Below are 27,440 nucleotides of genomic sequence, written 5' to 3'. Positions count from 1 at the left end.
AGGAGATGTTGCTGGTGCTGAAACTATTGACAAGAAAGGCTGGGAGCCTTGCCTCAGCCAGCTTAATCTTTTGCAGCTAACAAGGAGGGAGACATCTGGGAAGCCAGTGCTCTTTAACCCACCCTCTGCTTTTATCAGAGGAGGAACAGCTGCACTGCCCTTGACACTTGGCAGCCCCGCAGCCTGACAGACTCCCAGAATCTTTAGTGCTCGGATTCTAGGTGTCTTCTGTGTGGAAGTGACCCAAGAATTAAACACATCCTCTTTAAATGCATTTGTGTATATTATGCCCCCAAAATCCCTACACCAGGAGAACATTATGGTTGCAAAGTCAAACACTGAAGGCTTAGGCTATGCCAGACTTAAGGTTGTCTGTACAACTGTGATTTGGTCCCTTGTATGTATGCGTTTGGATACAGGCTTTGTGTGACAACATACTGTTTCTTTAATAGCACCTCTGCTTCATTCAGTGCACAAGATGGATGGTGCTCACTACATGGATCGTTAGTCAGGGTTTCTTTTTATTCTCATCATTCAGTGTGTGACTCCATGCTTTATTTACTGCAGACCATCCCAATCCAGCTCTAAATATAGAATTATTTGTTTTCTTTTGGCCTTTACTGGGGTGTTTTGTCACATAATCCCTGGCCCCTTTTGAGGGAGACAGGGCCCAATATACCCTTGACAGCCTTTTTTTAAAAGAAGGAGCCTGTTCCAGCTCACCTGTAAGTCACTAAGTGTGGCTAGGTGGCTTCTGAGCAGCTAATCAGCTAACAAGCACCTGGTCATGATTAAAGACTACAAAGTCAGTTGTTTAGGCTTAGTGCTAGACAAAGCCCCTTGGGAAAGTAGCCTAAAGAGGGATCTCTGAGATGGCTGCAGGAGCTCCAGTTGGTGAGCAGCTGTAGTCACCAGGAAGGTATCAAGGGGATGAATGTTTGTGAGTAAAGGGCCTGGTTTTAGAACTGATGGGCTTATTGATATAGGTAAACCCATAATATACCTTTATACTATGAAGCCAGGGTGGAAGCTTCCTTGTGTTTCTGCTGACTTTTCTGTGAATAAATAGATGCAGAAGGCACCTGCAATGCTGTGCCTAACTGCCAGAAAAGTGTACAAGTGGATGCATTCTCCCTGTAGCATCTTTGATGTTGTCCTTCAGAGACTAAGGAGTTCCATCTCAAAGTAACCCAAAAAGGGAGGATGTAGGGAGGTCTTTTTTCCTCTGAATACTTGGGGAATCAAGGCACAGAACAACTTGAAATTAAACTCTCAAAAGCGTCATTTAGTTTTGGGTGTCCAATCTGAAAGCCCAGCACCTGACATTTTTAAACGTACTGGCCTTCTTATCAGGGGTGCTGGTTATAGCTGTATCTGTCTAAGCACAAAGGCAGACGACTTTCAGGCCCAAACACCCTTCTCCAGGTATAAGGATAGTCTCCTGGTGTTCATGTGCTCTCCTGGGTGAGAAGCTTAAGTCAATATGCAAAATGCAAGTCTGTGAAAATGCAAAATGTGTGGCAGGGAAGATTAGAGGGGATAGGAGTGAATAGATGCAAGGCAGAATGTAGCTGGTAAAATGTAGAGAGGTTACCTGCAGTTATCAGATGGCAAGCAGGTTATAATGTGCCTGGCTTTCTTATATCACTTTGTATGTTCAGTGCATAGACCTCAGTTATTACTGTGACTGCTCAGTGCTTCTGCACAGTGGATTCCATGGTCTCAAGCTGGGAGCCCCAAAAAGTGAGGCACACCTAATTAGTGACACCCTGTGAAAAATTTGGTTTAAGTAACTTGCCCAGCCTTGCACTCTGTGTGAAAGGCAAGTGCTGAATCTCATTCTCTGTAGTGTCATTCATGTGCCTTAACCATGAGATCCATCTTTCTCCTGCAGTCCTGTCCTCTGCCTTGCATCATATTTGCCAACTTCTGTGCTCAGAGGGTAGGGTTCTCATAGACTAGTCTACATCACTGCCCAGCCAAGTCCCAGGCCCAACCCCAGCAGACCCTACACTGAATGAGGCATGGTTCCTACATTAAAATAGTAATATGGAATCCCTGCAACATATGTCCACAAGATAACTGCAGTAAGGTTGCAGAGGTAGTCTTAATTCTAGCATTTCTTAGCTTTTTCAGTGGTTGACTCTTCCACCTTGATGTTCTCCTTGCACAGGTCTGCATGGGTGTAATGTTCTAGAAGCAGAACTGTCATGTTACAGCTGCTAGAGGACACAGGTGGAGCAGTGACCTTGTGAAACCTCCATCCTGCTGCAAAACAATCACCCTTCACTCCACAGGAAGCACAGCATAACAGTGGTACAAAACTGCAAAATGCTTGCAAACCATGGTTCACATACCTGTGATCAAACTCTGTGATGTTGTGCAGCTGCTTCCGGTATGTCTCCAGCAACACCCACTTTGAGCAGTTGGGTGGCACTTTGCTGGGAGGGTGAGGCTTGGAAAACCTGAACCGAACTGTGCCCAAGCAGGTGAAGCAGATATAGCAGTCAGGGAGGTAGGTGGCATTGTTCACCAGCCAGTCTGCACTCAGAATTGCGTAGTCATGCAAGTGTAGGACTGCACCTGTGGAGAGGAAGGGCAAATTTAATGAGGAAGAGCAGCTGAAGGGAAAGGGAAGTAGGGTCAATGTGACTACAATTAAGTCTACCCATGCAGGGGGGCCTGCAGGGTCTCAAAGACAGTCATACCGGACCTCCCCCCAACAGCGAGACTCGAACCTGCCCTGCCTCCCCTGCAGTATATGGAGATGGCACATTCCACATCAAACACAGGGCAGGCAGACCGTGACAGCTCAGTGCAGGGGAGGGAGAAATCAATAGGGACTTCTATGCTCTACTTCTCCACTGGGATGGAAAATGCACTGAGTTATTAAAGGTCTTTCAGACACGCTTTGCTGTGAGAACTGGCTCAAACCCCACACATTTAAAGAGGAACTTTTGCATTAGCTAGCACTTTACGACACGTGCTACTTAACAGACGGACCTGAATCTAAGTAGTTTTTGTTCCCATTTGAATTTAGCATCTATCCTGTAGCTCTCTGCTCTGAGTGACACCAAACCCTCAGATATCAACAGGCTGGGGAATTTTGGAGTTGGAGCAGGATGTGTCCTTCCCTCTTATTTATCAAACCAATCCACATTTCTGTTTTATGTGCTGCCAGCCAGTGTTCCTTGCCTTGAACTCCTTTGCTATTGTCCATTAGGTTGGCAGCTGCCAGAGCCTCATGAAGACGGCCCAGGGGTTGTAAGACTTGCTCTCCTTGCTCACCCAGTTCAACCTATCCCTCTGCATTATTAAAATGCACCTCAGAAGGCTCCATTCCCTTTGTAGAGGTTGTGTTGTGTTTTTAGTATTACTGTATCTGCTGAATGAATCTCCCTTCTAAAAAGATGCAGTGGGATCTGGATTTCTTTTCTGAATATATTAACTTGCATATCACATTAATTTGATGGAGTAATACTCTAAATCTCTTGAGTGTCAGGAGACTTCAGAAATTAAATACTGCATTTAAAAAAAAGAGTACTTGGTTGTTAGGCTACACAACTGTAGATCAGGGGATCTGGGTTCTAGCCTAGGCTGTGATGCATAGTGTGTGACTAGACAAATCTCTTCAGACCAAATTTTTAAGAGGATCTACCAGTCTGAATGGTCTGCATTTTAGGTGCTGAGCAACTGCAGGTCTTGATTTTAATAGACCTATAGCGGCTTAGCAAATTTGAAAAACTGGGCTATAGCAATCTAAAGTCACTGCCCAAAAACATTTGACAGTCCTTATGGGCCAGCAGCAGCATGAAAGCTTGGGTTAACATTACAGTGTTGCTCAAGATGCAGAAATTTCCAGATGCTCCAATTAAGGTTGGGATTTCATTGTGCTTGGCATATGTACAAATATATAGGTACTTTGCCCCAAAGACTGCATCTTACAATCCTGACTGGGGGCACCCATACACATACATTGAGGTTGCTCTGATTAATTGCGTTGGCTGGAGCGTGGTAATTACTGTGCTCCAGCATCACGAGCATCAGTGTCCCCATGCTGAAAAATGGTGGCGTGGACACTTTTTAACTAAAGCACATTCAATGAGCTAATTCAGTGTGCTTTAGTTAAAGCGCCACCATTTTTCAGCGAAGGGATGATAATACATGTGACACTCTGGGCACTTTAATTAGAGAGGCTCTTGGAGCACGTGTGTAAATGCCCCAGGAGGCTACTAATGCTTGCTGAGTAATTTAAGAACCTTTTAGATGAACAAGTGTGAAATCCTCCTATTTTTCCACGTTTCTTTTAAAAAAGGCTTTGTTTCCTGTGTTTGATTCAGCAGCGAAGGGATAATGGCAACTTTGACATCTCGGTAATTTCTGTGGTGACCCATTATGAAGTCGTAAGCCCTGGAGTCTGACTTCACTGCGGATACAGAGAAGGAAGCAGCTGGAGGTTTGGGAGATGGCTCTTAGTCATACATTAATCTTGCACCACTCAGAGTAATGATTCAGAATGGCATGAGCAAAGGAGCTGTCATTTTATATAAAACTTTCTACATTTTCCTTTATAGCAGCCCTCTGCCTTTCAGTCCAATAGCGATATTGACAGGGTTCTTATTAACACGCACAAAAAAATCCACCCAAAAGGTAAATTCATTGCATGAGAGGCTAGTGTGTACCCTGTGTGGTTTCAAAAGGAGAGTTTTCTATATCCTACTAAAGAAAGAAGCACCATTCCAGAATACCTCTCAGATCAGAGAAAGAGGTAGCAGCACAGAAAGAGAAAACAGACAGTTGAGAGTCAAAGACCTGTGATTACAAATGCCTCGATCTCTTCCCTCCCCCACAGAACTGTCAAGGTCCCAGCAATTCACAGAGTGAGCAATGGCAAATGCCCTGCCAGTCAGACAGGATGGCTTAGGTTTCACGTGGTCAAAAATATCCTCTCTACCACTCAGTGTATTGTTGAGGACCAGCTCTTAGTATGCCAACATGTTCCAGACAGCTTTCAAAACCAAATGTATGAGATGACATTGGGCAAATGTTTGACACTCTTATACTGTGTTTTATCCCAAAGCACCTTGCAAACTGTGCACTGTATGGTACAATGAAACCACATCTAGCATAAAAAGTAGTTGCTGTACAGCATGCTGCACAACAGTGAAGGAAGGGGAAATTTTGGTCAAGGGCAGCACCACAAACGCATGCTGTATTAGGGGATGTCTTTTGTGGGTGTGCAGAGCAGAACTCAAAGGTTTTAAAGATGCGTATGAATGATTTTAGGTATTTGAGGTTTTTGTGTCTGTTCACACTGATGAGTCTTCATGGGGAGTGCTGTATTCAATTTTGAGACCCTAAGTTCAAGACAGATGTGGACAAATTAGAGAATCCAACAGAGAACAACAAATATGATTGGAGTCTAGGAAACAACTTATGAGGAAAGGCTAAAATAATTGATTAATACAATATGGAAAAGCGGGAGGAAGGATTTGAAAACAGTTTTCAAATATCTGAATGTATGTATATATCTGGCTATAAAGAGGATGGAGTTAGACAGTTCTCCATGGCTAAAGAGCATAGGATAAGGAGCAATGGTCTTAAACTGCAGCAAGGGAAATTTGGTTTGGATATTAGAAAGAACTTTATCACTATGTAGGTAGTTAAGCATTGGAACAGGCTATTCATAGAGGCTGTAAATTAAAACCTCTATCCATGGAACTTTTAAGAGCAAGTTAGATATAAACACTTGACTGAGATGGTTTAGTCGGAGATGTTCCTGCCTTGAGCAAGGGGTTAGACTAGATGAGCTCCTGAGCTCCCTTCTAGCGTTTCTTTTCTATAACTGTTATGCAGGGGTGTATAGTGTTCAACCTCCAACCCATGGGCCAAGTGCAGCTTGCAGAGCCATGACATCTAGCCAGTGAGGCTCCTTCTAGTCAGTAAATATGGTAGCAGGGGAGCAGTGGCAGTTAAAACAACCACCTTCCCCTGCTGCCAAATTCCTAAACCACAAGCCCTGCAGCAGGCCAGAGCCTGGTCATGCCCCCTTCTCCCCAACAGGGCCAGATTGGGACAGCATTAAGTCTCCTTCCTGCTCCCCAGGGTCAGGCTGGGGCCAGGTCAAGCCCCCTTCCTCCCTCACAGGGCTAGGTTGGGACCAGGTTAAGCCTCTTTCCCCCCCATCGGCTTGGGTCAGGGCCGGGCTGCTCCCCACCCCATGCCACATGGTTGGATGGGGCCCCACCTCAGGCACTGCATTGGATCTAGCCAGATTCAGCCCGCAGACAGACCAGGCATTGCCCATCCAGCCTGCTGGGTGAAAAGTTTGAGCACCACTGGTATAATGCATACATTCCATAGACCACAGAAACATACAGTCTCCAAAGGGCTAATAGACCTATATTGTGTATAATTACCTGTGTAAGGACATGTGAACAATAACATCATGTTCAGCTATATCATGTCCATAACAATTATGCAATGAATTTAGACAAAGAGGCTCCCCTTAGTTCTGGATACGGGGATGAAAGGTTTACCATGTACAATTATACTGCAAGTCCACCAGTCTGGAAATCCTTACATACTAATCTAGTCTTTCCCTTCCCCAAGCTCAGAAGAGGCAGATCTTTTGAGGATCTTCACAGGACCTTGTCCCGGTCATTGTGGTTTGGGTGCAGCGTGAGGGCCACATGGTCATATTTCTGCTCTCCACTGCTACTCCTGTTTGAGTGGAGAAAGCTCTCAAGGGAGAAAACAGGAACCCTACCTTTGGGCATGCGTTTTAAGATGCTGAACACTGTGCTTTGGTCAATGAGGCTTCTGGCCCTGAAGAAGTGCATGCTGGGTGGGAACTGTCCAGTACTGATGGCCTTGGCCACTTCCTTCTCCTTGAGGGTTATGAGCTTCTCATTGAGCTTCTGTTCCCAGTTCCCAAGCACCAGGTTGCCACCTGTCCGATGGGCATCCTCTTCCTCCATCAAGAAGTCCCGGTCTTTCCACAGTGGGAAGGAAAGGCAAAGAGAAACCAGACTGGTGACAAGCAGTACTAGCCATCTGGTTGGGCCAGCTGGAGACTTCATGTCGGGGACTAACCTGGAAGAATCAGAAGGGTGATTGTAGACCAAAAAGCCATATTTTAAAGTTGGCATGTTAAGTCTTTAATGAGTCAACCAGTGGATGATGTGTGTGTGGCCTTCCTGGCAAAGTACCCTTTCCTGAGAAACAGATCAGTCAAATAGCATACATGGCACTGATTTCTGCTCTATTAAAGAGGACAGTCAGTTCCAAAATGTTCTGAACACGGAATTACTTTTGAGTAGTAAGATCTTGTATGATGTGTGAATGGGGTTGGTCAGTGTTGGAACAGGCTGACTGTACATCATTCCATCTAGTGTCCTCAACACTAAGAGGACAAGGTCTGTGGCAAAAGGCTGGGTCTGTAGGCAGAGGTTGGGGAGGTCAGAGCACTGTGCTTTTGAGCCAGCCCAAGGGTTAAAGGACAGGTAACTCAAAGTGCTGGTGAGCCAACGAGTAGGTCAGGATATATGTGCAGAGCAACTGAAGGAGACCAGTCCATTGTAAGATGAGATACCCAGAGCTTCAGAACCTCTCCTGTTCTGCTACCATATGGCCCAGGAGAGACTCTGCTGATGTATTCTAGCTGCTAAAAGGGGTAGTGCCAAGGGGCTTCATATAAAGCCCATAGTACAATACTATCCCATTCACAGCACAAATCAGCATGGGGTGCTTGGCTACCAGCACCATAAGGGGTAGTAGGAAATGGAGAGGGGAGAATGTGGTGAGTAGTACTGTCCATAACTAGGAGTTTTTCCCTAGGTCTAGGCATTCTGAGGCATCCAGACTGACTGACTCTTTTTGTAATAGAGTCTTTGTTTATAGTGGGTGTATGCGGGCAGTAGATGGGGGAAGATGCTGACTTAAGAACTTTCCCAGACCCCAAAATTTCCATGGGTGGCACTAGTAATAGAAATACATGGGTCAGAGAAGCCAGACCCCTGCAAAATGAAAGAATTCTACCCTTCCCAAAAGAGCACCGCTGCAATACAATCTCCTAACAATAGGCTTCAGTCTGGAGGATCACTGATCACAGCAGACCAACTCCCGCTTGAGAGAGGCTCACGGTTGTAAGGTGGTTCCCTCTGTACATGATGTCAGCATACATACACACTTCCAGCTTCAGCCCTTTTCCCAGTCCCCCCCGACTGCAGCTCCACAAGCCCCTCTCCACCTTTGCCCTATTAAGCCCCCAGCCAAGGCTCTGGCCAGCAGCGTCAAAGAATTTGAGGCGCAACTCGACTCCAAAAAGAGAAAATTACACACCAACCCAAGACTAGCGTGGCTGTGAGCTGAGAGCTTGGGGGAGGGGGCGAGAAAGGGGGAGAAGCTGCTGTAAAAGATCTCGCAACAGCCCTGCTAGAGACCAAAGCACTTACAGTTGATTTTTCTCTTCTTTGTGTCCCGAGTTCATCCAGCTGCAACTAGGGCAGCAGGTGCTAGTCACCTCGCTTGCAAGCAGCAACTGTCACCAGCCATAGAGAGGGAGAAAGGTTTTACCGGGCAGGCACAGCAAAACAGCTAGCAAAACAAGGAACAAACCAGCCCAACCACTAGACAGCTTCACTTCCTGTATCAGTTTCACTTCATTCAGCTTTATTTATCACTCCTTTGTTCCTATGGCTTCATAAATATATAAGAAAGGAGGGGAGAGGAGGTTGTGAGAAAGAGGAACTAAGGGAATGTTAGAAACAGAAAGCCCTGGCAGGCCAGGTGAAGGGGGCTGAGGTAACAATAGCTGACTTAGCAGGAGGAAATTCCAGAGCAGCATGGAGGATGGGGAATAGAGACTGAGAGCAGCAGGACCGCATACAAAAACATCCCCACATCTCCTCCACACAGGATAAAGAATACCAAAGGAAGGGGTTTGCTGTGATTTTTAACCCATTCACTGCCCTTTTGGGAGGAATCCTTGTCACCTCTATGTAACTGTTACCCATCCATAATCTGACACGGATACACAGATAAGGCATGCTGGAGGAATTGGTTGAGTCTGGGCTCTCTGATCTGTTTGGCTTTCTCACTCTTGGGGCCCACCCAAACTGCAGAGAAAAGCACATCAGCTGAGCTATTTTAACACATGGCAGGGTCACGCAATTTTAAACACGGACTGGTTTGGCTAGCAAGTGCTGTGTAAAAAAAACATACAAAAGCTCCCTCACTAGTCCTTTTTAAATATAGCTTTAACTGGTTTTGCCCAATACACAATGAGTGAGCAAAAGAAGCCAAAGTCAATAGAATTATAGCTGGGGTGAAGCTGGCAGACTCTTAGCAGAGTTGAATTTAGGACACGCCTTCTCTCATGTATGTAAGTCAGGAGTCACTCTGGCCAGCTCCTGTACCAATGTAACTCCATGTAGAAAAAAAAATTGTGACAGCTATTGTAGCTTTCAGGTTTTCATCTTGGATGATTAAATATGCCTAATTGTGTCTTAAAATATATTTTAAAAGACTCGTTTTACCAAAAGCTTTACCTTCATTAAAAATAAAATAAGTTATAACAATTTTGATCAAAATGAACGTGTTGCAAAAAAATTAAAACTCTTGACAGTTCCTGAATAATCACACACACACACACATACACACATACTAAAATACACCACAAGGCTATTTGTCATGGGGAGGGGGGGAACCTTCCAGTTTGCAATGGTTCAGCCAGCTCTAGATCAGAATCAGGCAGTAGTGTTTAAACATGATAGCCTGCACCACTGCTGTGTCTTCAGTATTAGTATGGGTGGGAGATGTGAAAGGTTCAAACTGAACCAAACCAGTACCTCTTTATCAGACATGCTTCTTCCCCCTCTGCTACCACAACACTGATGATTATGGCCTAGGAGGCCCCTACTAGTCCTGTGTTTACCTGTCATCAATCCAGTCCCCAGCACTGGGCTTTTCTCTGTGGCCATAGCAGACAGGACCAGGAGAATGGCCTCAAGCTGCAACAGAGGAAGTTTAGGTCATGAGTTCTCAACCCCCAGGCCACGAGCCAGATCCAATCTATGGGGATCGTCAAAGGTCCTGAAATTTAGCAAGGAGGAGAAACAGTGGTTAATGCTGCCACTGCTCCCCCATTACCAGATTTCCAAGCTTCAAGGGCCTGATGACATGACCCCATGCATGGGGGCCCTGTGCTTGGGAACTCCAGGCATGGACAGATATTTGGCTAGGATGGTTTAGTCAGGGATGATGCTGCCTTGAGCAGAGGTGGGGACTAGATGACCTTGCAAGGGCTCTTGCAACCGTACTTTCCTATGATCAGTACTTTTGAACCTGATTCATCCTTGTTTTCAACCCTACCTGAAGGATCACATGTGGAGGGTATCCAGGACCTAGTCCTGATGGCCACTCAGATATGGTAGGACTATAAGTACTATCTACAATGCTGCTGCTATAGAAGAGAGACCAATGGCCTGGTGCATACAACTTCCTATACTGAAAGTAAAAGGAGATGTAAATACATAGTGTTCCACAGCAACTATTAGTTCATTAAAAGCAACCCAAGGATCAAAGCATAAAGTGTATGAGGAGCACTAGTGTAGGGATGTGGCCAGGCACCTGGAGGACAGGGACAGTGGCAGCAGCCCTCTTTTGTACACTCTCTACCTAAAGTCAGCACCTGCGGCAGTTGCCCCAGTCACTCCACCCTAGTTACACCACTGATGAGAAGGGACTGAAGAGAAATGCTGTGGAGTAGAAAAGAAGGTTTAGGAGAACAGGTACTCTGGCTATAAACAGCTTCAGGGGAACAATAAATGAAAGAAGGGAATTACTCTAATTATCTGAAAGCAGTAAAGCAAAGAGCAACAGCCTACAGCTGGAACCATCAAACCAACTTCAGGTGAGGCATTACAGAAAGTGTCCTTGCAGTGAGAAATGAGGCACTAGAGACAGACTCCAAGGGAAGAGTTTTTGAGCTATCACTAATACGAATGCCCAATCTCTTACCTGCTATCCACAGGCAGAATTTGGCATTTGACAAACACCAGAGATAAGAGCCATATCCTTGGGAAAATCCCAGTTTCTTTACTTAGTATAGGCAATCAGAGCTCTGTTTTAGGCCTCATTGGGAAGCCAGGCATGATCTTGTATAATACAGAAGATCAATATGGATTATGTAAGCAGCCTTTTTTTAAACCCAAGCATCTCTAATCCAGTTGTAATCCTTTGTGAAAAGTGGGTAGTATTGATTCTGGCTATGTAAAGTACCACTCATGTAGACATACCTGAGCTAATTTACCTAGTGTGGGTACAGCTGGCAGTGTAGCTGTAGCAGTAGCATAGAATCATAGCGAGTGAGGTTGGAAGAAACCTCAGGAGATCATATTGTCCACCCCCTGCTCAAGATAGGACCATCCCCAACTAGTTCAGGCCCTCAAAGCATGCTATTAGCTCTGGTTCTCAGATAAGTCTTTCAGGCAAGGACTGAGCCCTATCCTGCCATAGATACCTTGCTAGCAGTACTTGAGCCAGCTAATTTAAAGTTTGGGCAGGTAAGTTTACATTAGTGACAGTCGCACCTTTGACTGCTATGTAGACATACCTTCCAAAACCATATTTGCCCCCCTCCCCTGTTGCACAGTAGAGTCTTATGAAGCTTTAAATGGCAGTCATTGCAGTGTAGTGCTCTCAGTGAAGTACCTCTCACTTGGTGTCATCCCTATATGCTGGTCTGACAGAGCCAGTTCTTGGCTTTGCTTTATTCTTTAGAATATCCTGCAAGGTCTTTCTCTCATCTCCAACTGTCTCTTACAGAACCAACTTAGTGCAGCACAGCTCAGCCTGACAGTGTTGCACCACACAGCCTGCAGTGATCATCTGTGGCATACTTTTCTGGCTTATGGGACAATGCAGAAGTACACTAGTGAAAATCAAGCCAGTGCTTGCAACATGAGCCAGTAGCAACCCTACTGTATTTCCTGTATGGACAACATGTTCTTTCTAATCCATTTTTGAAAGCAGTTGTGCTAACCTACATTTTCAAAAGGAATTTAACTTTCTGATACTGCAAAAGGTTACAGTGCATTTTGACTGCTTGGCCTTTTAAAAACATCCTTGAATCAAAATATAGGGGCACTCTGTTGATGCTGGTTTGAGCACATGAATGAGTTGGGAGACTAATATTCTATTCCTGGTTCTGCCACTGATATGCTTTGTGACCTTGGGCACATTACTTAACCTCCCTGCTCTAGCTTCCTCCTCTGTAAAGTGGGAAGGCTTATTGATCTGCTGTACTAGACAGGGGCATTGTGAACGTTGCTAAGCTGTATAACAGTTTTGCAAAGAAACCCCAGTCATGGAGCAGGAGCCCACTCTGTCAGGTGCTGTACAAATACGGAACAAACAGAGTTTACAATCTAGGATTAGTTAGCAAATGCTGTAAAAACACCTTGAATAAGTAAATGGTGTAAGCAAATGCTCAGCACTACCATTTATTTTTAAAGATGGACTGGCCTAGGACACTTGGGATGATTAAAGCATCCCCACTGGCTGGGTAAATAACCTATGCTTTTGGCTGGCTAGGCACAATGTTTATTTGTGTCCAGCCAGGTAAAAATATCAGCCATTTACCAGACAAGCAAAGAGGTCAATGGAAATTTGCGGTAGGGAGGTGGCAGGTGTGCTGTGGCCTGGGCTTGCAGTGTATAGCATCGTGGTCTGCACCCCCGCCAGTTTGCCCCCTGAGATACTCCATCTATGCACATAAACTCACCCTCCAGCTGCCCTTTCAGCCATCCCCAGCTGCTGCTGTACCTACCTGATGATATTAAAAAAAAAAGAAATCTTGGAGCTGATGACATTAAAAAAAAAAGAAATCTTGGAGCTACAAGGACTGGAATCTGGTAATGGAGAGCAAGGGAAGGAGCTAAGCTCCCAGGTTAACAATTAATCAGATAGAGAGGAAAGCTACTGCTTTGTAATCATTGCCTGACTCCCAAGTATAATAGCTGTGAATTCCTGTGACCACCATCTGAGACAAGGTGCTTTGGGCTATTCCCAAGGTGGTGGGGAAAATTCAAATCAGCCTTGCTCACACAGCAAGTCCGCAAGCTCCATGCTCCCAGCAGCAGATCAGCGTTAGCGCTGCGTAACAAGTGGAATCAGCCATCCTAGCCAGCAGCAGCCAGGCTGTCATTGTGCTTCTCCTGAGCCCCGCTTTCATTTCAAGTCAGTCAGTCAAACTGCACGGTTCCCTTCCTCCATGGCTATTCTTTGCTTCTGCAACCCCAGCCTTGGAGCTACAGAAATAGAAAGGACAAAACAAAGAAAAACAGGATACATGAATACTGAGCCACGGAGGGCCCAGCTTTGCAAGGTGCTGAATGCCCTCCATTCTCAGGAAGTGAAGGTCCCTGGCACTCCGGAGTAGCGGCTCTGCTCCATGCAGGGCCAGGTCCCAACCTGTTTCCAAGGCTTCCGCATGAGGCGCCTAAAGAACATTAGCAGGGCCTCAAGTTAATTATTTGTCTTCTCTTGCTGAGCTAGTCTTGCTTGGGCAGTAAAAAGAATGCAAATGGGTTAACAGACCATGTTTAGCACCACCTGCACTTGGATACATCCAGGGTGACCAAGCATCGCTTTCCTGTTCAAGGTCTTATGCTAGGGAAGCAGAAAACCAGTGAATTCTCTACTGTCCATAGGTGAATTTGTCCTGGTAGTTGTCACACCACGGCCTGTATTCTTCCTCCCTAGTTGGCTTATCCCTTCCCAAACAGGCATTTATCCTTCTTAGAGCTTATGCTAGATATACTGTAGCTTTGCAAAAGCTGAATGATTCTGAGGGGTCTCTTCCTGAATTTTACCTGCTTTTATGCTGCAGCTTTATCTTCCACATGAGATGGGAAGCAAGAGTGAGGAAGAAGCTTGAGTCCAGTCTGCATGATAAAATTAACTGTGCTGTGGGGGGAGGGAGTCCAGAGTTACATCATGATCATCCTCAAACAAGTTTCCAATATGTAGGGGAAACGCGACCTAGCCCAACCCTACTGAGGCATTGGAAATGCTCAGTTAAGTTAGACAAGGTTCCTTGGGTGAATTTGATATCTTTTATTAGACCAACCCAAATGGTTGGAGAATAGTTATTAAGCAAGCTTTCAGGTTCAAAAACCCTTCGTCAGGCTCAGGAAGCTGCAGCAGTTGGTGTGTGCTCTTCCTGGATGGAATGAAAAGTTAAGTTAGCCTTCTGATGTGTGTGTGCTGGCATGATGTGAACAGACACTGGATATGTTTATGCTGTAGCTTGTGTAAATGTACCTGGCTCTATACTAGGTCAGGGACTGCAAGCACTAGTGTAACTGAAGGGAGGGCTACTGGGCAAAAACAGCTGCCAGGTTGGCTGGACTACCAGCAGCACCAGTGCTGCCCCATGCACCACTGCTGCCTGGGACACAGAGCTGCCCTGTCATGCCTTTTACAGCAAGCAGGGTGACTGTGGCAGGCTAGGGCTTCACACAGACTAATTGCCCAAGTATTTCCGCACCTTCTTGGGTGGGTTTTGCAGGCGGAGCAATAGTACTAACACGTACTTTAGCAAGCTACTTTAAAAGTCATTGCTCTGCTACTGACGCAGCAATGCAGCTTCATCTGTTTTGCAACCATGATGCTGTTTTGTAAACAACCACAGATGCAGCAGTCATCACACCCACTGTACAACTGTCTAGCTATTTTATGTGACTTGCAAAATGGAGTTCCTAACCTCTCAGGATCATTGTGATCAATTAATGTTGACAGACAGCTTTTTGCAAAAGTAGAGCTGTGAATCCCAGCAGTGGTAGTAATATTCTCTCTGTCTTTCTTTTTCACCCTCTCCACCCCAATGCTGGGTAGTTTCAGATCCTTTTTCTTCACTTCTTGTTGAGTTGTGCTAATATGCAGTGGAGAGGGCATGTGTGCACTGCCTCAGGATCACGCGATGGAACATTTCAGTGAAGCATAGCACACCCATTCTGCATGTGTAAAACCTAGAAACAGATGTGATGTAGCTGCCTTCGAGCCTGTCCCTTAGATTTATCTCCAGTGGCACCTCAAGGCTATGATTTTCCCTTTCAAGGTTCCCCATCTTTGCTACCATCAGGTGCAGCATTAGCATGCACAGAAATCCAATCTTCCTCTGGTGTGTTAGCAGCCACCATGTTGTCTAATCTTTATCAAAGCAGGTGTAGATGTGAGAGAAGGAAATCTGATACAGGACCCACACTAGTGCCCCCTCCCATTTACAGCAGCAATAATATTTTTAAGGAAAACATTTTAAAGAGTATACAAGACTCATCTGTCTTTCAACAGTGTTTTGTTCTGCTTGCATGGCTGGGAACCACCTACATCATAACCAACATCAATATGGCATAGTTACCCTCGAGCCTAGGAATGCAGGCAACACAAAACTATAAGATGCACAACCATATAATGCACCAGTTATAGCAAGTGCACTTTACACACAAAAAATATTTCTTAAACACTAGATGCAAATCCTCCTTGGACATGTATGGATTTGGTTTGGTTTGTTTGAAAGCAAGTTCCTCTTAACTGTTTCCACCCCTAGAAAAGGAAGGGCTGGATGTTACTGATACAGATAGAAGTGTAATTTCATCTGCTTTGCAATTGTGAGGTTGTTTTGTGAAGATTCACTATCGGGAAGTAGGATTCTGCCAAAGTGAAGCAAATGAATGCATAAACTGCCTATGCTTTAGAAATAACACTATTTGAACAGACCTGATACCACTTTATACCAATGCAACTAACTCTACTGACTTTAGCAGAGATTCTCCTGATTTACACCGGTGCAAACTGGACCAGAAATAGGTGTATCCTCTAAGTCAGGGGTGGGCAATTATTTGGACAAAGAGTTTTGGTGAGCTGTCACAGACCAGGTCAGCATCAGTAATGCTGCCCCCCATGCCCCGGCAAAACAGCTCACCAAAATTCCCTTAGTGGCTCTGTTCCATGCTCAGCTGAGCGGCTGGGATGAGGCCAAGGGTGGAGAACAGCATCCAGGAACAGGAAGAGCAGGCAGGGCTGGGGCTGCGATTGTGGGGTGGTGACAGCACAGGGCTGGAGCCATGGCAAAGCACAATCTGCTCCCCACACACCCCTGCAACTGGCACTTCTATGGGCAGGGGTGTGTGGGAGGTGGATTGTGGCTCTGCCCCAGCCTCAACCCTATGCTGTCACCACCCCATGATCCCACCCCGTGATCCTAGCCTCCCCCTCCTGTCCCGCTCCAGAACACTGCTCCCCACCCATGCATGGCCCCATCCCAACCACTCTGCCATATGCCCTGCCTGTGCAGGTCTGCCCCTGGTGGACAGGCAAGCTAGGGTGCCTGGGCAGTGGGGCTGGGTCCGGTGGTGGCAGCAGCCAGAAGGAGCCACTTCTGCCAAGGCTGCCAGGAAATGAGTCCAGCTGCTGCTCCACTCCAGCCATGCTGCGCGTGAGGGTGGCAGAACCAGCCACGTGCACCACAACCCAGGCTGCCAGTTGGGTTTGGTGTGACCAAGGGACCTGCCATGAGCCAGACAAAATCCCTTGGTGGGCCAGATTCAGCCCACTCTTGCTCTAAATAGTATTCAGGCCTCACCCAGGTGCCAAAGGGTACCAGCAATGACAGGAGTACTTGATTAGCAACACACATGAAAATTCACCAGTAGCCTTGCTGGAGGGTCCTTTTCTCTTCCTCAGCACTGAGATGAAGATTTTTTCAGAACACATTGATAAGGCAAAATGCATAGCTTGTGTAGTGCATTCAAAGACTTTGGTCTAGAAGTTTCCAGACTGACTAAATGATTGCTACAACAGGAACTTTTTAGGACTGGGAAGGTCAGGTTTAACATGCCTACAACAAACCAAAAGCAGCCCTAAAGACTACATGGATGAAAGTGGACCACTGCGTAATGGAGCCTGCAGCCCCCACTAGCAACACCAATGCCTGGAGAAAGAGCATGGTTTGGGGTAACACAACGGACTCCATCCAGCCTTCAGGCCTGTTCTAGCCACCCTGAAATCATCACTTTGTTCAGTGAAGAACCCCCCCTAATTGCTAAGCAGAGTGACCTTTTGCCGGTCAGGGTACCCCTTTGTGCTCCAAGCCCACCAAGCTCCCTAGCAGCTTATCAATTCCTATACATGTAACAGAAGTTAATCACTGAAGTTGGAGGAAGCACACTTAAAAATCAACATTTGCTCTATTGAGCAGCCAGAACAAGGCTGGCTTGTTGAAATTACCTTGTAATTAAAACATAATAAAAACTGGCATTTATTGATGAGTTATATTATCCTTGTCTAAAACCATTTAAAAAAATTAAACCCCATCTCAGTGTTTTCCTCTAGTGTTAGACACGCTAAAGCATGAGCAATATCAATAATGTTAGCCACATTGGCTTTTTGTTATTGAAAAAGGAAAGATTTGCTTGGTATGACTTTAGCCAGTAAAATGGCACCTACTGGCCTCTGCCAGAGCCCCTGCTGGTGAGCCCCAAAAGATATTGCCACGGTACTTGCATGGACCTATAAAGCATGCTCCAAGAACATTGCTGTCCCACCCCAGGGGACCTGGCCAAGATATTTGCATAAGTCCATGGAAATGTACGTCCCACTGCTAGGACCCCTGGCACCCAGCAGGGGATGCTTCCAGAGTACTTGCATGGCCATATCCCAGTGCATGCTTCAAGATAACCCTAACCTGACCTCCTTTCATACACATCACAGCCCCTATAAGGGCAGGCACATGAAGAACCCTAGAGGAATATACCCTAGTATCTGCCCCAGGGAGTGCAGACAAGGCTCGGGCCTCTGTCCCAGGTGGATTGTTCTCTGGTTGTTTTGTGATGGTTACAAACCTGTAAGGCAGAAAGATTGATATGCCCTGAGCTCCTTTCTTCCTTCTCCCAGCTACTTCTGTCTCTCTCTCAGGCCACACAACAGCTGAGCAGATAAACAAGTCACCACCTGCTCCCACCTCTAGTCCCACCCCTCTGAATCTGATATGTCTCCACCCCATGCCCAAAGCTCTGCCCTTTTCCCTGCACTCTCCTAAGGCCCAGTTCCCTGCAACAGCAGCTGCTCACTTCTCCTCCCCGTTACTGAAACCAGTAGCACTTTCTGAAGAAGCAATAGGGAATGTCTGTCGTTGTAGGAAGCAGACATCTGGAAGCCAAACTTAGTTTGTGCCCAAACTAAGAAAATCCTGTTTTGCAATACCAGAACAAATTCTGACCTGCCTGGCATTTCTGCCCTGTCTGCCTGCATAACTGGGCAAGAAGGCTAATGCTACATGTGGACAAAAGATTGAAGCTAAAGCAGGAGGGGGGGGTGTATGGAGCACAGTATGGAAACAGAGGTACCCAGTTCACTATAAAGCTAATAGTGTTTAGCCAGCATTGTAAAGCACTGAATCCTGCAGCTGATAAATTGTACAAAAAAGGATAAGTATATGATTATTATTTATACTTACAACTTTTCTTCTTTTTGTTCTCTCATAACCATGTATTTACATTTCACACTCTGGATATTCTTGTCTCTTTCTGAATCCTGCTAAACTCTTGGCCACAATTACACCTTGAAGCAGCAAGGCTACTTCCACTAGCTAATTGTGAATTCTCAGTGCCCACGAGTTCTTTTTAGCTTCCCCTCACCTTATGTTTAGCAGACAGGAATAATTTTGTTGTGATGTAGATAAAGCAATGTACAATATAGACAAGACAGACTGGGAGTTTCTGTTCTGTTTGTCTTGGAATACAAGAGCAGGAGAACCTTCCATGTAATTAAAAGGAGGATGTTTAAAATCAATAAAAGGAAATACTTTTTCTCATTACATTGTTCCCTTACTGTTGCAGGAAGTCCTTGAGGACAAGATTTAAAACTGATTAGACATATATATGGCTATCAAGAATAGCCAGAGTATCATCATTAATAACCATAAGCACTATTGAAGTGATGTTAAATCTCATGCATTAAGAGCTTAAGCCAGTCTCTAATGGGGGTAGATCAGGCTAAGGCCATGTGGGTATCAGGTTATCCTATGCCTGCTTACAGTAAGGATCTTGCCCTTTCCTTTGAAGTAGTTCATGCTAGTCATTGGTGGAAGCAACTCTAACCTAGAGTCTGGCCATTCCTGCGCTACTGCAATGGAGGGAATGGTTCAGTCATATTCGGTCTATACATTTAAATAAAAACATATGAATTACTATATTGAGTCAGACCAACAGCCCACTTATCCCAGCACTCTATCTGTGACATTGGCTGGCATCAGATGCTTTGGAAGAAGGTGAAAGAAAGTATGCCATGGCAGTTATGAGATAACCTTCCAACATGAAAAAATATCCTCTTAACCCCCAAATGTCAGAAGCAGAATTAAGCTTTCAGTAGTCTTGTATATATTGTAACGTGCTTTTTTGATTGTATGTATTTGTGTTATCTATACAAATATGAAATCCCTTTTTGAGTCCAGTTAAACTCTTGGCCTTCATTGCATCACATGCATGTCTGGTTAAATCCATGGAACCCTGGTAAAGCCATAAGGTTGCAGAGGGGAAAGAAAGTCAAAAAATTATCTTGCAGAATGTTATGACTTTAAGCATGATACATAGGGAAGAAAGAACCTAACAAAGTTTCGGATCTCACTCTGAGTTTGGGGAGCTGCAAGGCATAGAAACATTATTTTAATAGTAAATTGAGGAAATGTACTTTGGATCAGCTAAGGGACAAACATGGAATCCTACGAGTCCATTTTTTACAGACTCTGGACCTTGTTGTTCAGGACACTTAGCATGTGCTTTATCTGAGACTGGAGTGTAGTAAGCACTACCATGCTGTATTAAAAGTTAAAATATAGTTTAAGCAGGTGCATGGTGATGCTTGCTAGTCTCTACCTGCTCTGGACAAGGCTGGAGCTGGTTGTGCATCCCCCTCCCTCCCTCCCACCAACACTGACCCTGGCAGCAGGCAACACAACTTGCACATCCACCTTTGAGGACCTGCAACCCCCACACCCAGACTCCGCATCCTCCCCACTGTGTGCCCAGCACTGCTAAGCCTGGGAGTGCCTGTCCCTGGCATGCGGAGACAAGCCAAAGCCAGGTCTCAGCAGCAGACAGAGGGAGGCATAGGGAGTCAAACCAAGGAGAGGGTGCTACTCCTGCAGCTGGATCCAGGGGGCAAGCCTGGTCTCTGCTGTTGGCAGTCTTGAACTGGCTCCAGTGCAGTGCTGGGGCTGGGACCAACAATCAGCTGACTGTCAGTCTCTGGGGTTGGGACCAACAAGTAGCTGATTATCTAATTATATATCTACTTTTTAATGTTCTGGTAGCACCCAAAGACTCATCCCTGCAAAGTCTGCAAAGGAAACAAAAGGCAAGGAGTGATGGAAAGGGAAACATAAAATATAAGCAAAGTGATGAGAGTGATTATTGGGGTTAATGCTATTACATATATCACATGTACACTATAGTATACTTGCATGTATTCTATACCAAGACACTCCACTTATCTATCGTTGGTTAATTTTGCACCCCTTGCCTGCTTACTAATGTGAATTTCTTTTACCTAATGCCTATTTTCTGTTTATTTTGTCATGTTGCCTCCCCCACCCCAAATATAATGTTTCAGTTTCTGCCAAGCAATGCAACTGCATTAGCTACTTATAAAACACTTGCTTCCCCACTGGGCAGGCTCTCTTCAGAACACAAGGTTAGAGACAGCAAGCATATCAGCTCCAGAGAGATTTCTCTCTCTCCAGTTAGTGGTACTCCCTGAGCTTTGCTGATGAAAGGCACAGATGTGTCTGCAAAGAAACAGCTCTCAGTGCCTGCCCTGTTCCCCAGAGCCCTCTTCAGCCAGTTTGATGTCTAAGTGGAAGGGAAGAAAATAAGCTGACAGTAGGGTTACCACCCAGATGATTTTCTGAATTGATTAGCTGCTTTTTCACAGATCCTGTGCCCTTACAAATGGCAATCTCATTGGATCTCACAAGCCAAGTAATGACCTAGGGTAGGACAGCTCTAGAGAAAACCCAGCTGTAATGATGTGCTTCCTTCTTAGGACTAAAACAAAGAAAAAGCTGGGGGAAAACAACATTAAAGGAACTAAATAACAGCTAGTCTGAGGCAAGGGAGGTGCAGCCCACAACAGTCAGAAGCAAAATAACCACCTTAACGTTGCAGCTGTTTCTTTCCTCTAATTTGTATTTAAAGGATCAGCAAGGCAAGCGGGCTGGGAATGGCTGGCTAAGCGTGCAGGGAAGGAGGCGGGGGTTGAATTCACAAGCCTCTGAATGAAAGACATGCTGAGCAGATGCCTTGTTTCAAAGATAGCTATGGTCTTGTTTGTTCTGTTAGGGTAAGAATGATAGTTTAATAGACTGTAAGTCATTTTGGGGTACCATTTGCTTCACATACTTAGAGTTCACAAGCATGCTATCACACCCAGGGACTGCATATTGTCATACCATATGACACGCACCCAAGAAGTGGTGTTGGTGGCTCAGGGTATACCTTCAATGCCAAGTCATAACCTGAGTATTGCCCCAGCTCAAAAATCATTCATATATCAAACCCCTTAACTTGAGGCCAAGGTACTCTCAACTCAAACTGGATGGCCTGTCAGAAGGTATAAACTGGTATTTAAGCTAGTACAATTCATCAGTTGCTATGAAGGCCTCTCAGTCTTGTGGGCTCAGGCTAGCTCCAGTAGTCTTCCAGTCCCTTCCCACAATGCCCTGTGTGCACCTGGAAAGGACGAAGTTCCCCCACAATTCACAGAAAAAGTATTCACAGTTTGCTGCAGCACAAAGAACCAGGGATTATTTCCTCAACTTGTACGTGGTCATGTGAATGAGTGTAATGCCCTAGCGGACACAGCAGCTTTGATGTTTTCTTACAGTGTGGCCACTCTCACTTGAGCTAGGCTAACCTGAGAGGAGTAGAGAGGTAGTTAGCTATGGTAGTCTGAAGTTAGGCAGACAGCAGTGCAGAATGGCACCTTATAGACCAGTGGTCACCAACCAGTAGATCTCAATCCACCAGTAGATCTTGGAGCCTCTTGGAGTTGATCGGAGGCTGGGGTGGGCGGCTGAGTGCCCACATGCATGCACATGCATGCCCCAGTCCACCTGGTCAGTCTGTGGTGAGGTAAGGGGCGAGGGGTAGATCAAGGTCCCTGAGGTGAGGGACAGTGCCGCAGAGGCAGGAGCAGGGGTAAATTGAGTGGGGCCCCAGCCAGGTGGGACTTACCTGCTGGGGAGGTGCGCCCCCAAATAATTTTTTCTCTCTCTGCCTTGATCTGCCCTCCCCCCCTTCCTCCCCAAAGACTTACCTGCTGGGCGGGGGGGAGGGGTGGCAGCAGTGCACAGTAGATCTTGGGTTACTTTTAAATGCCAAAGGTGATCTCCTACTTAAAAAGGTTGGAGACCTTTATAGATTAATCCTGTGTACGCCAAGATTAACACATTCAGAGGCATGAGTTTCTTAGGCTACAACCTACTTCATTAGATAGTATGAGGAGTAAAAGTTAATTTTGCTGTGAAGACATTCCCAGTAGGTGGCACTCTTTCTTCTACATACAATTGGGAACAGTGGCCCTCACAACATTAGGTGTGGTCTTTTGCAAGAGAGAAAACAAGCTACCAACTGTTTGAAATCCAAAAGACCTTTCGGCAAGCAGGAAAGCTTCAGTGGTAGGGTCCTGAGTATATTCCAATTCTGCAAGGATTGGTAGAGAGGTAGCATGCGCCAGGGGACAGGGCATGTGATTATGGTGCTATAGACCCAATACCTATGCCTGGCTCTGCCAATGAGCTACTGTACTGTGGGACCTTGAGCAAGCGTCTTCACGCTGTGTGTGTGTTGATCAGTTACTCTCTGAGCTCTCTGGCATAGGGGCTGTCTCTTGTACATATAGTTGGGGCCTCTAGGTGCTACTGCACCACTGCTACTACTGGTGGTTACATTACAGTTTCCTAAATTTCCTCCACCATTTTCATTAGGGATCAATCCTCCCTCACTTCTATTAAACAGTGGCCCTATTCCAACCATGAGACGGTTGCCTTTCCAATAGTACATTATTTCTGGGTATGTCTGCGAACATGCTTTGGAATCAATAAGGAGCTTGTGTGGATGATGCTCCTAACACTGTTCTGAAGTAACATGGGCTCATGAGCATGAGTTTCACAAAGAATCATCCTTAGCCATACTGACAGCTGCGTGAACACAGGCCTTCCACAGGGTGTTGCACCAGGATGCTACAGTGATTGGTATTTGTTACAAGAATGTAAATTAGGTAAGCTTTGAGTGGAGGCAGGACCTATGCTTTTCTCTACACTAATTTACACTGAACACTGAAAATCCAGATGTGGAGGGAAACACGTGGCCCTGACTTCCTGCTCTTTCACTCCTGCCTCCATGTGGTCTCATTCTGAGGCCCTAGATTAAGGCCAATCTGGTGGCTAAGAAATCTCTTCTTATTGCCTTTCCCCACCTGTACTCTGCTGCTCCTGCCAGAGGTTTTATTGGACCAAAAATCCTGGAAATAAAAACCCACACACTATTCCCTCTGCAAAAGTCTCCCCACCCCCAGCACAGCAGTATGCTGCTTTCAGCTCTTCTAATTAGCTAAGCAAGGCAGTGCTCATTAGCCCCACCTGAGTCACTCAGCTACTGAGAAGGAAGAGTATTAACCCCCAAGTGGCCATGTAGCTACAGAATAAATAGGTGAATAAAAGAACTCCCCTTAGTTGCCTGTACTGTCAGTACGCAGTACCAAATAATAACAACCCTACTCAAAGAGGGTTTTATTCCCCTTGCAGTCTGGGGTCAGGTCCGCACTACACATTTCTATCATCCCAGCTGTGTTGATCAGGGAAATGGGGGGGTGATCCCTGACCAACACAGCTGGTGGCAAAGGCCCTTATGGAGATACAGTGGCACCAAAAAAAAAGAGTTCTTTGTTTGTATAGTTTGTTTTACTCCTGGGCAGGAGAATTTTACTCCATGGGTGTAAGCTGTAGCTCTTCTGGCATAGCTGTGTCCACACCAGGAGTGCTTTGCTGGTATAATAGGTTGGTATTGCTCACTGGTCAAGTGCTTCTACTGTAAATACAGGCTCAGACATCTAAACAATACAGATCACCAGTTCTCTGAGGTTCCCTACTATTCCCCCTACTTCCTTAACATTTTTCTAACTTGTGTACCCTTGCACTAGGATGCAATCCTGACACAGAGTAGTAGGAAGAGTTTGGCGCACACAGGATTAATGCACATCAAACCTACTCTTTGCATTATCACAGGTGTCGCAGTGGACGTAGCCTTTCTGGACTTTAGGAAGGCCTTCAACACTGTCTCTCACCCCATTCTCATTAAGAAATTAAGTGACTGTGGTGTCAATGCCTACACAGTCAGATGGGTCGCAAATTGGCTGGAAGGCCGCACCCAGAAAGTGGTGGTGGACGGGTCTTTTTCAACCTGGAGGGATGTGGGCAGGGCTCGGTCCTCAGGCCCGCACTGTTCAACATCTTCATCAGCGACTTGGACGAGGGGGTGAAAAGCACCTTGTTCAAATTCGTGGATGACACTAAGATGTGGGGAGAAGTGGGCAGGAGGAGAGGGACAGGCTGCAACTAGATCTAGACAGGTTACAGGGGTGGGTGGATGAGAACAGGATGGGATTCAATACTGACAAGTGCAAGGTACTGCACCTAGGGAGGAAGAACCAGCAACATACCTACAGGCTGGGGAACTCCCTTCTCATCAACAGAGGCAGAAAAGGATCTTGGAGTCATTATTGATTCCAAAATGAACATGGGCTGACAGTATGGGGACATGGTCAGGAAGACTAACCGCACCTTGTCATGCATCCACAGATGCATCATGAGCAGGTCCAAGGAGGTGATCCTCCCCCTCTATGCGACACTGGTCAGGCTGCAATTGGAGTACTGCATCCAGTTCTGGGCGCCGCACTTCAGGAGGGATGAGGACAGCATCGAGAGGGTCCAGAGCAGGGCCACTCACATGATCAGGGGGCAGCAAGGCAGGCCGTACGAGCGGAGGCCATAGGACCTGAACCTGTTCAGCCTCCACAAGAGAAGGCTGAGAGGGGATCTGGTGGCCGTCTACAAACTGGCCAAGGGGGACCAGCAGGCTATGAGAGAGTCCCTGTTCCTCTGAGCACTAGCGGGAGTAACGAGGAATAACGGCCATAAGTTGATTGAGAGTAGATTCAGACTAGATATCAGGAGGCACTAGTTCACAGTTAGGGTGGCTAGGATCTGAAACCAACTTCCAAGGGAAGTGGTGCTCACTCCTACCCTGGGGGTCTTCAAAAGGAGGTTAGATAATCACCTAGCCGGGGTCGTTTGACCCCAGCATTCTTTCCTGCCATGGCAGGGGGTCAGACTTGATGATCTGCTCAGGTCCCTTCCAACCCTACTAACTATGAAACTTCTTTCCCAACACACCACACCTTGCTCAGCTCAAGAGAGAATTTCAATTGTGGTAGAACCGAAGGGTCTCAGGCAAGATCAGGAGCCCATTGTGTTAGAACAGATGCCATACAAACATGGAAAGATCCAACCCTTGTTCCCAAGAACTTGCAGTTTCTAAGTAACAGGAAAGGCACACCAGGGCTGTATCAAAAAAAAAAACCCACAAAAAAACACAGCAGGAGAAGTGTGTGGGTAGGGGGATAGAAACAAGGTTATGTGGCTGCTTGCGTAGCTGAGCATATGGCTTTTCTTCTAATACTCCATAAGGAAACTGGGGTTGATGCATGAAAGTAGACTGGCTAGAAAAGGAACAGGCTCCAAGGACTGACAACCATAGAAAGGAAGTGGACAACAAATATGACCGCTAGAACTGATAAGTGAGGGGTCAGGGTAAGGAAAGAACAGCAGCCAATCCTAGAGCAGAAAAACCTGAATTTAAAAAGTTCTATTAATTGATTAATATCTCCTGGTTATGTGGGGGTTGCAGAAGGGAACTGACCTACCCATACCCCACTGGTCATTAGGGAGAGTCATGGGGACTTAGGCCTTTTTATCTTCTAGACAGGAGAAAGGAAGACTAGAAGCTGTTGTTGGGACCTGGCCCTTGTGACAGCAGATGGGCATTACAGGATCATGAATGATACCAGATACACCAAAAGCCTGTATCCTGTTTCCAGTCCCTCCCCCTGTTCATGTCTAAAATTTGCTGGCAATCTCTGTTCGTGTCCAAAAGCCGAAGTCAGGAAGTACAATTCAGTTCACTGAGGCAAGATAAATGAGACATCTGTGACAATTGCACAACAGAATCCTTTAAGTTAGGAAGTGGCTAGTGACTCTGAGAGAGCCCCTCACGACCGCTCTGGTGACCAGAAGAAGAATTTTTGCTTGCTAAGAAGAATTTTTTCAACTATTTGAGTTGGTCTAATAAAAGATATCAGATTTACCCAATGAACCTTGTCTGCCTGGTAACCAGAGGCATCTGGTGACCAGTTCCACCCTGGCTTTGATCCTAAATGCTGCAAAAGGAGCAGAGTGACAGATGGAAATTGAGGGTCTGGTCCTTACCCTAGCAACCTTCAGGCTGTAGCCAAAATCAGCCAAAAAATCCCTTGCCAACCCTGGCCTTTTCTTTAGCACTAAGATGACGGGTCACACGTTTCTGCCTGAGCAGTTGACACACACTCTGTTCAAGTGTTTTTGACCTTTTAAATGAAATTTGTTAAGTGGAAAAGTTATTTCGGTCTGACTAAACAGAAAAAGTAATCCTAGGTCATTTAGAACTTTCCTTCATGCCACAGATATACAGAATGTCAAGGTAACACAGATAGAGATATTCCTACTCTTCAAGCATAGGCTACTGCCACTTAAACCAAAAGAAAATCTCTATAACTTGTTAGCAATATAAAATCTATGACACAGGGAACCAAGTCTGACTCAGTCCAGTAGGGAGCAGACACATCAAGCAGTTCAATGCTATCATTTGCATTTCTATATTACCTTCCCTCCGGGTGTCTCAGAGCATTTAACAAATACCAGTTAACAAAGCTGCACAGCTTCCTATGACAGTATTGTCACCTCCGTTTACAAAGTGAGGTACAGATCATTTTTCCTCATGCATCTAGACTATAAATTCAGTCTGCTTTTCATTCTTTTTCACACATTTGTATTTCTCTCCATTTGAATGAAGAAAATGCATTGGTTACTTTCTCTTTCCTGTAAAGTCAGTTTCACATTTTGCTAACCTTTTCTAGGTCAGTCTTCAAAGTCTTGTTTGCAAAGAGTGCAGGAGACTTTCCATCCAAGCCAAAGTCTGTCAGGTCCCCCAAGGCTCTGTCCTTGGATCCATACTGTTCAACATCTTCATTAATGATGTGGACACTGGAGTCAGAAGCGGACTGGC

General features: G+C 45.7%; 1 protein-coding gene across 5 annotated transcripts in view; it reads right to left on the bottom strand.

Annotated features, from left to right (window-relative positions):
- The window catches only part of ADA2 (adenosine deaminase 2), a 60,350-nt gene that overhangs the window by 16,561 nt on the left and 16,349 nt on the right, over nt 1-27,440 (bottom strand). Inside the window, exons 1-6 of one of the 5 annotated variants that reach the window (XM_025198830.1) lie at nt 17,907-17,964; nt 13,110-13,313; nt 9,938-10,013; nt 8,457-8,542; nt 6,770-7,095; nt 2,358-2,583 (exon numbers count right to left, since the gene is read on the bottom strand). In XM_025198830.1, the coding sequence (XP_025054615.1) occupies nt 2,358-2,583; nt 6,770-7,095; nt 8,457-8,491 (587 nt within the window). In that variant the 5' untranslated portion in view covers nt 8,492-8,542; nt 9,938-10,013; nt 13,110-13,313; nt 17,907-17,964. Of the gene's footprint in view, nt 1-2,357; nt 2,584-6,769; nt 7,096-8,456; nt 8,550-9,937; nt 10,014-13,109; nt 13,314-17,906; nt 18,068-27,440 lie in introns of those variants that run through there. The other 4 variants (XM_006019439.3, XM_025198832.1, XM_025198833.1 and 1 more) reach the window with 4 other exon arrangements.

The sequence above is a fragment of the Alligator sinensis genome, unplaced genomic scaffold (assembly GCF_000455745.1).
Source record: "Alligator sinensis unplaced genomic scaffold, ASM45574v1 scaffold87_1, whole genome shotgun sequence".
NCBI classification, from domain to species: Eukaryota; Metazoa; Chordata; order Crocodylia; family Alligatoridae; genus Alligator; species Alligator sinensis.
The sequence above is the reverse complement of the archived record's forward strand: the minus strand, read 5'-3'. Positions and strand labels throughout refer to the sequence as shown.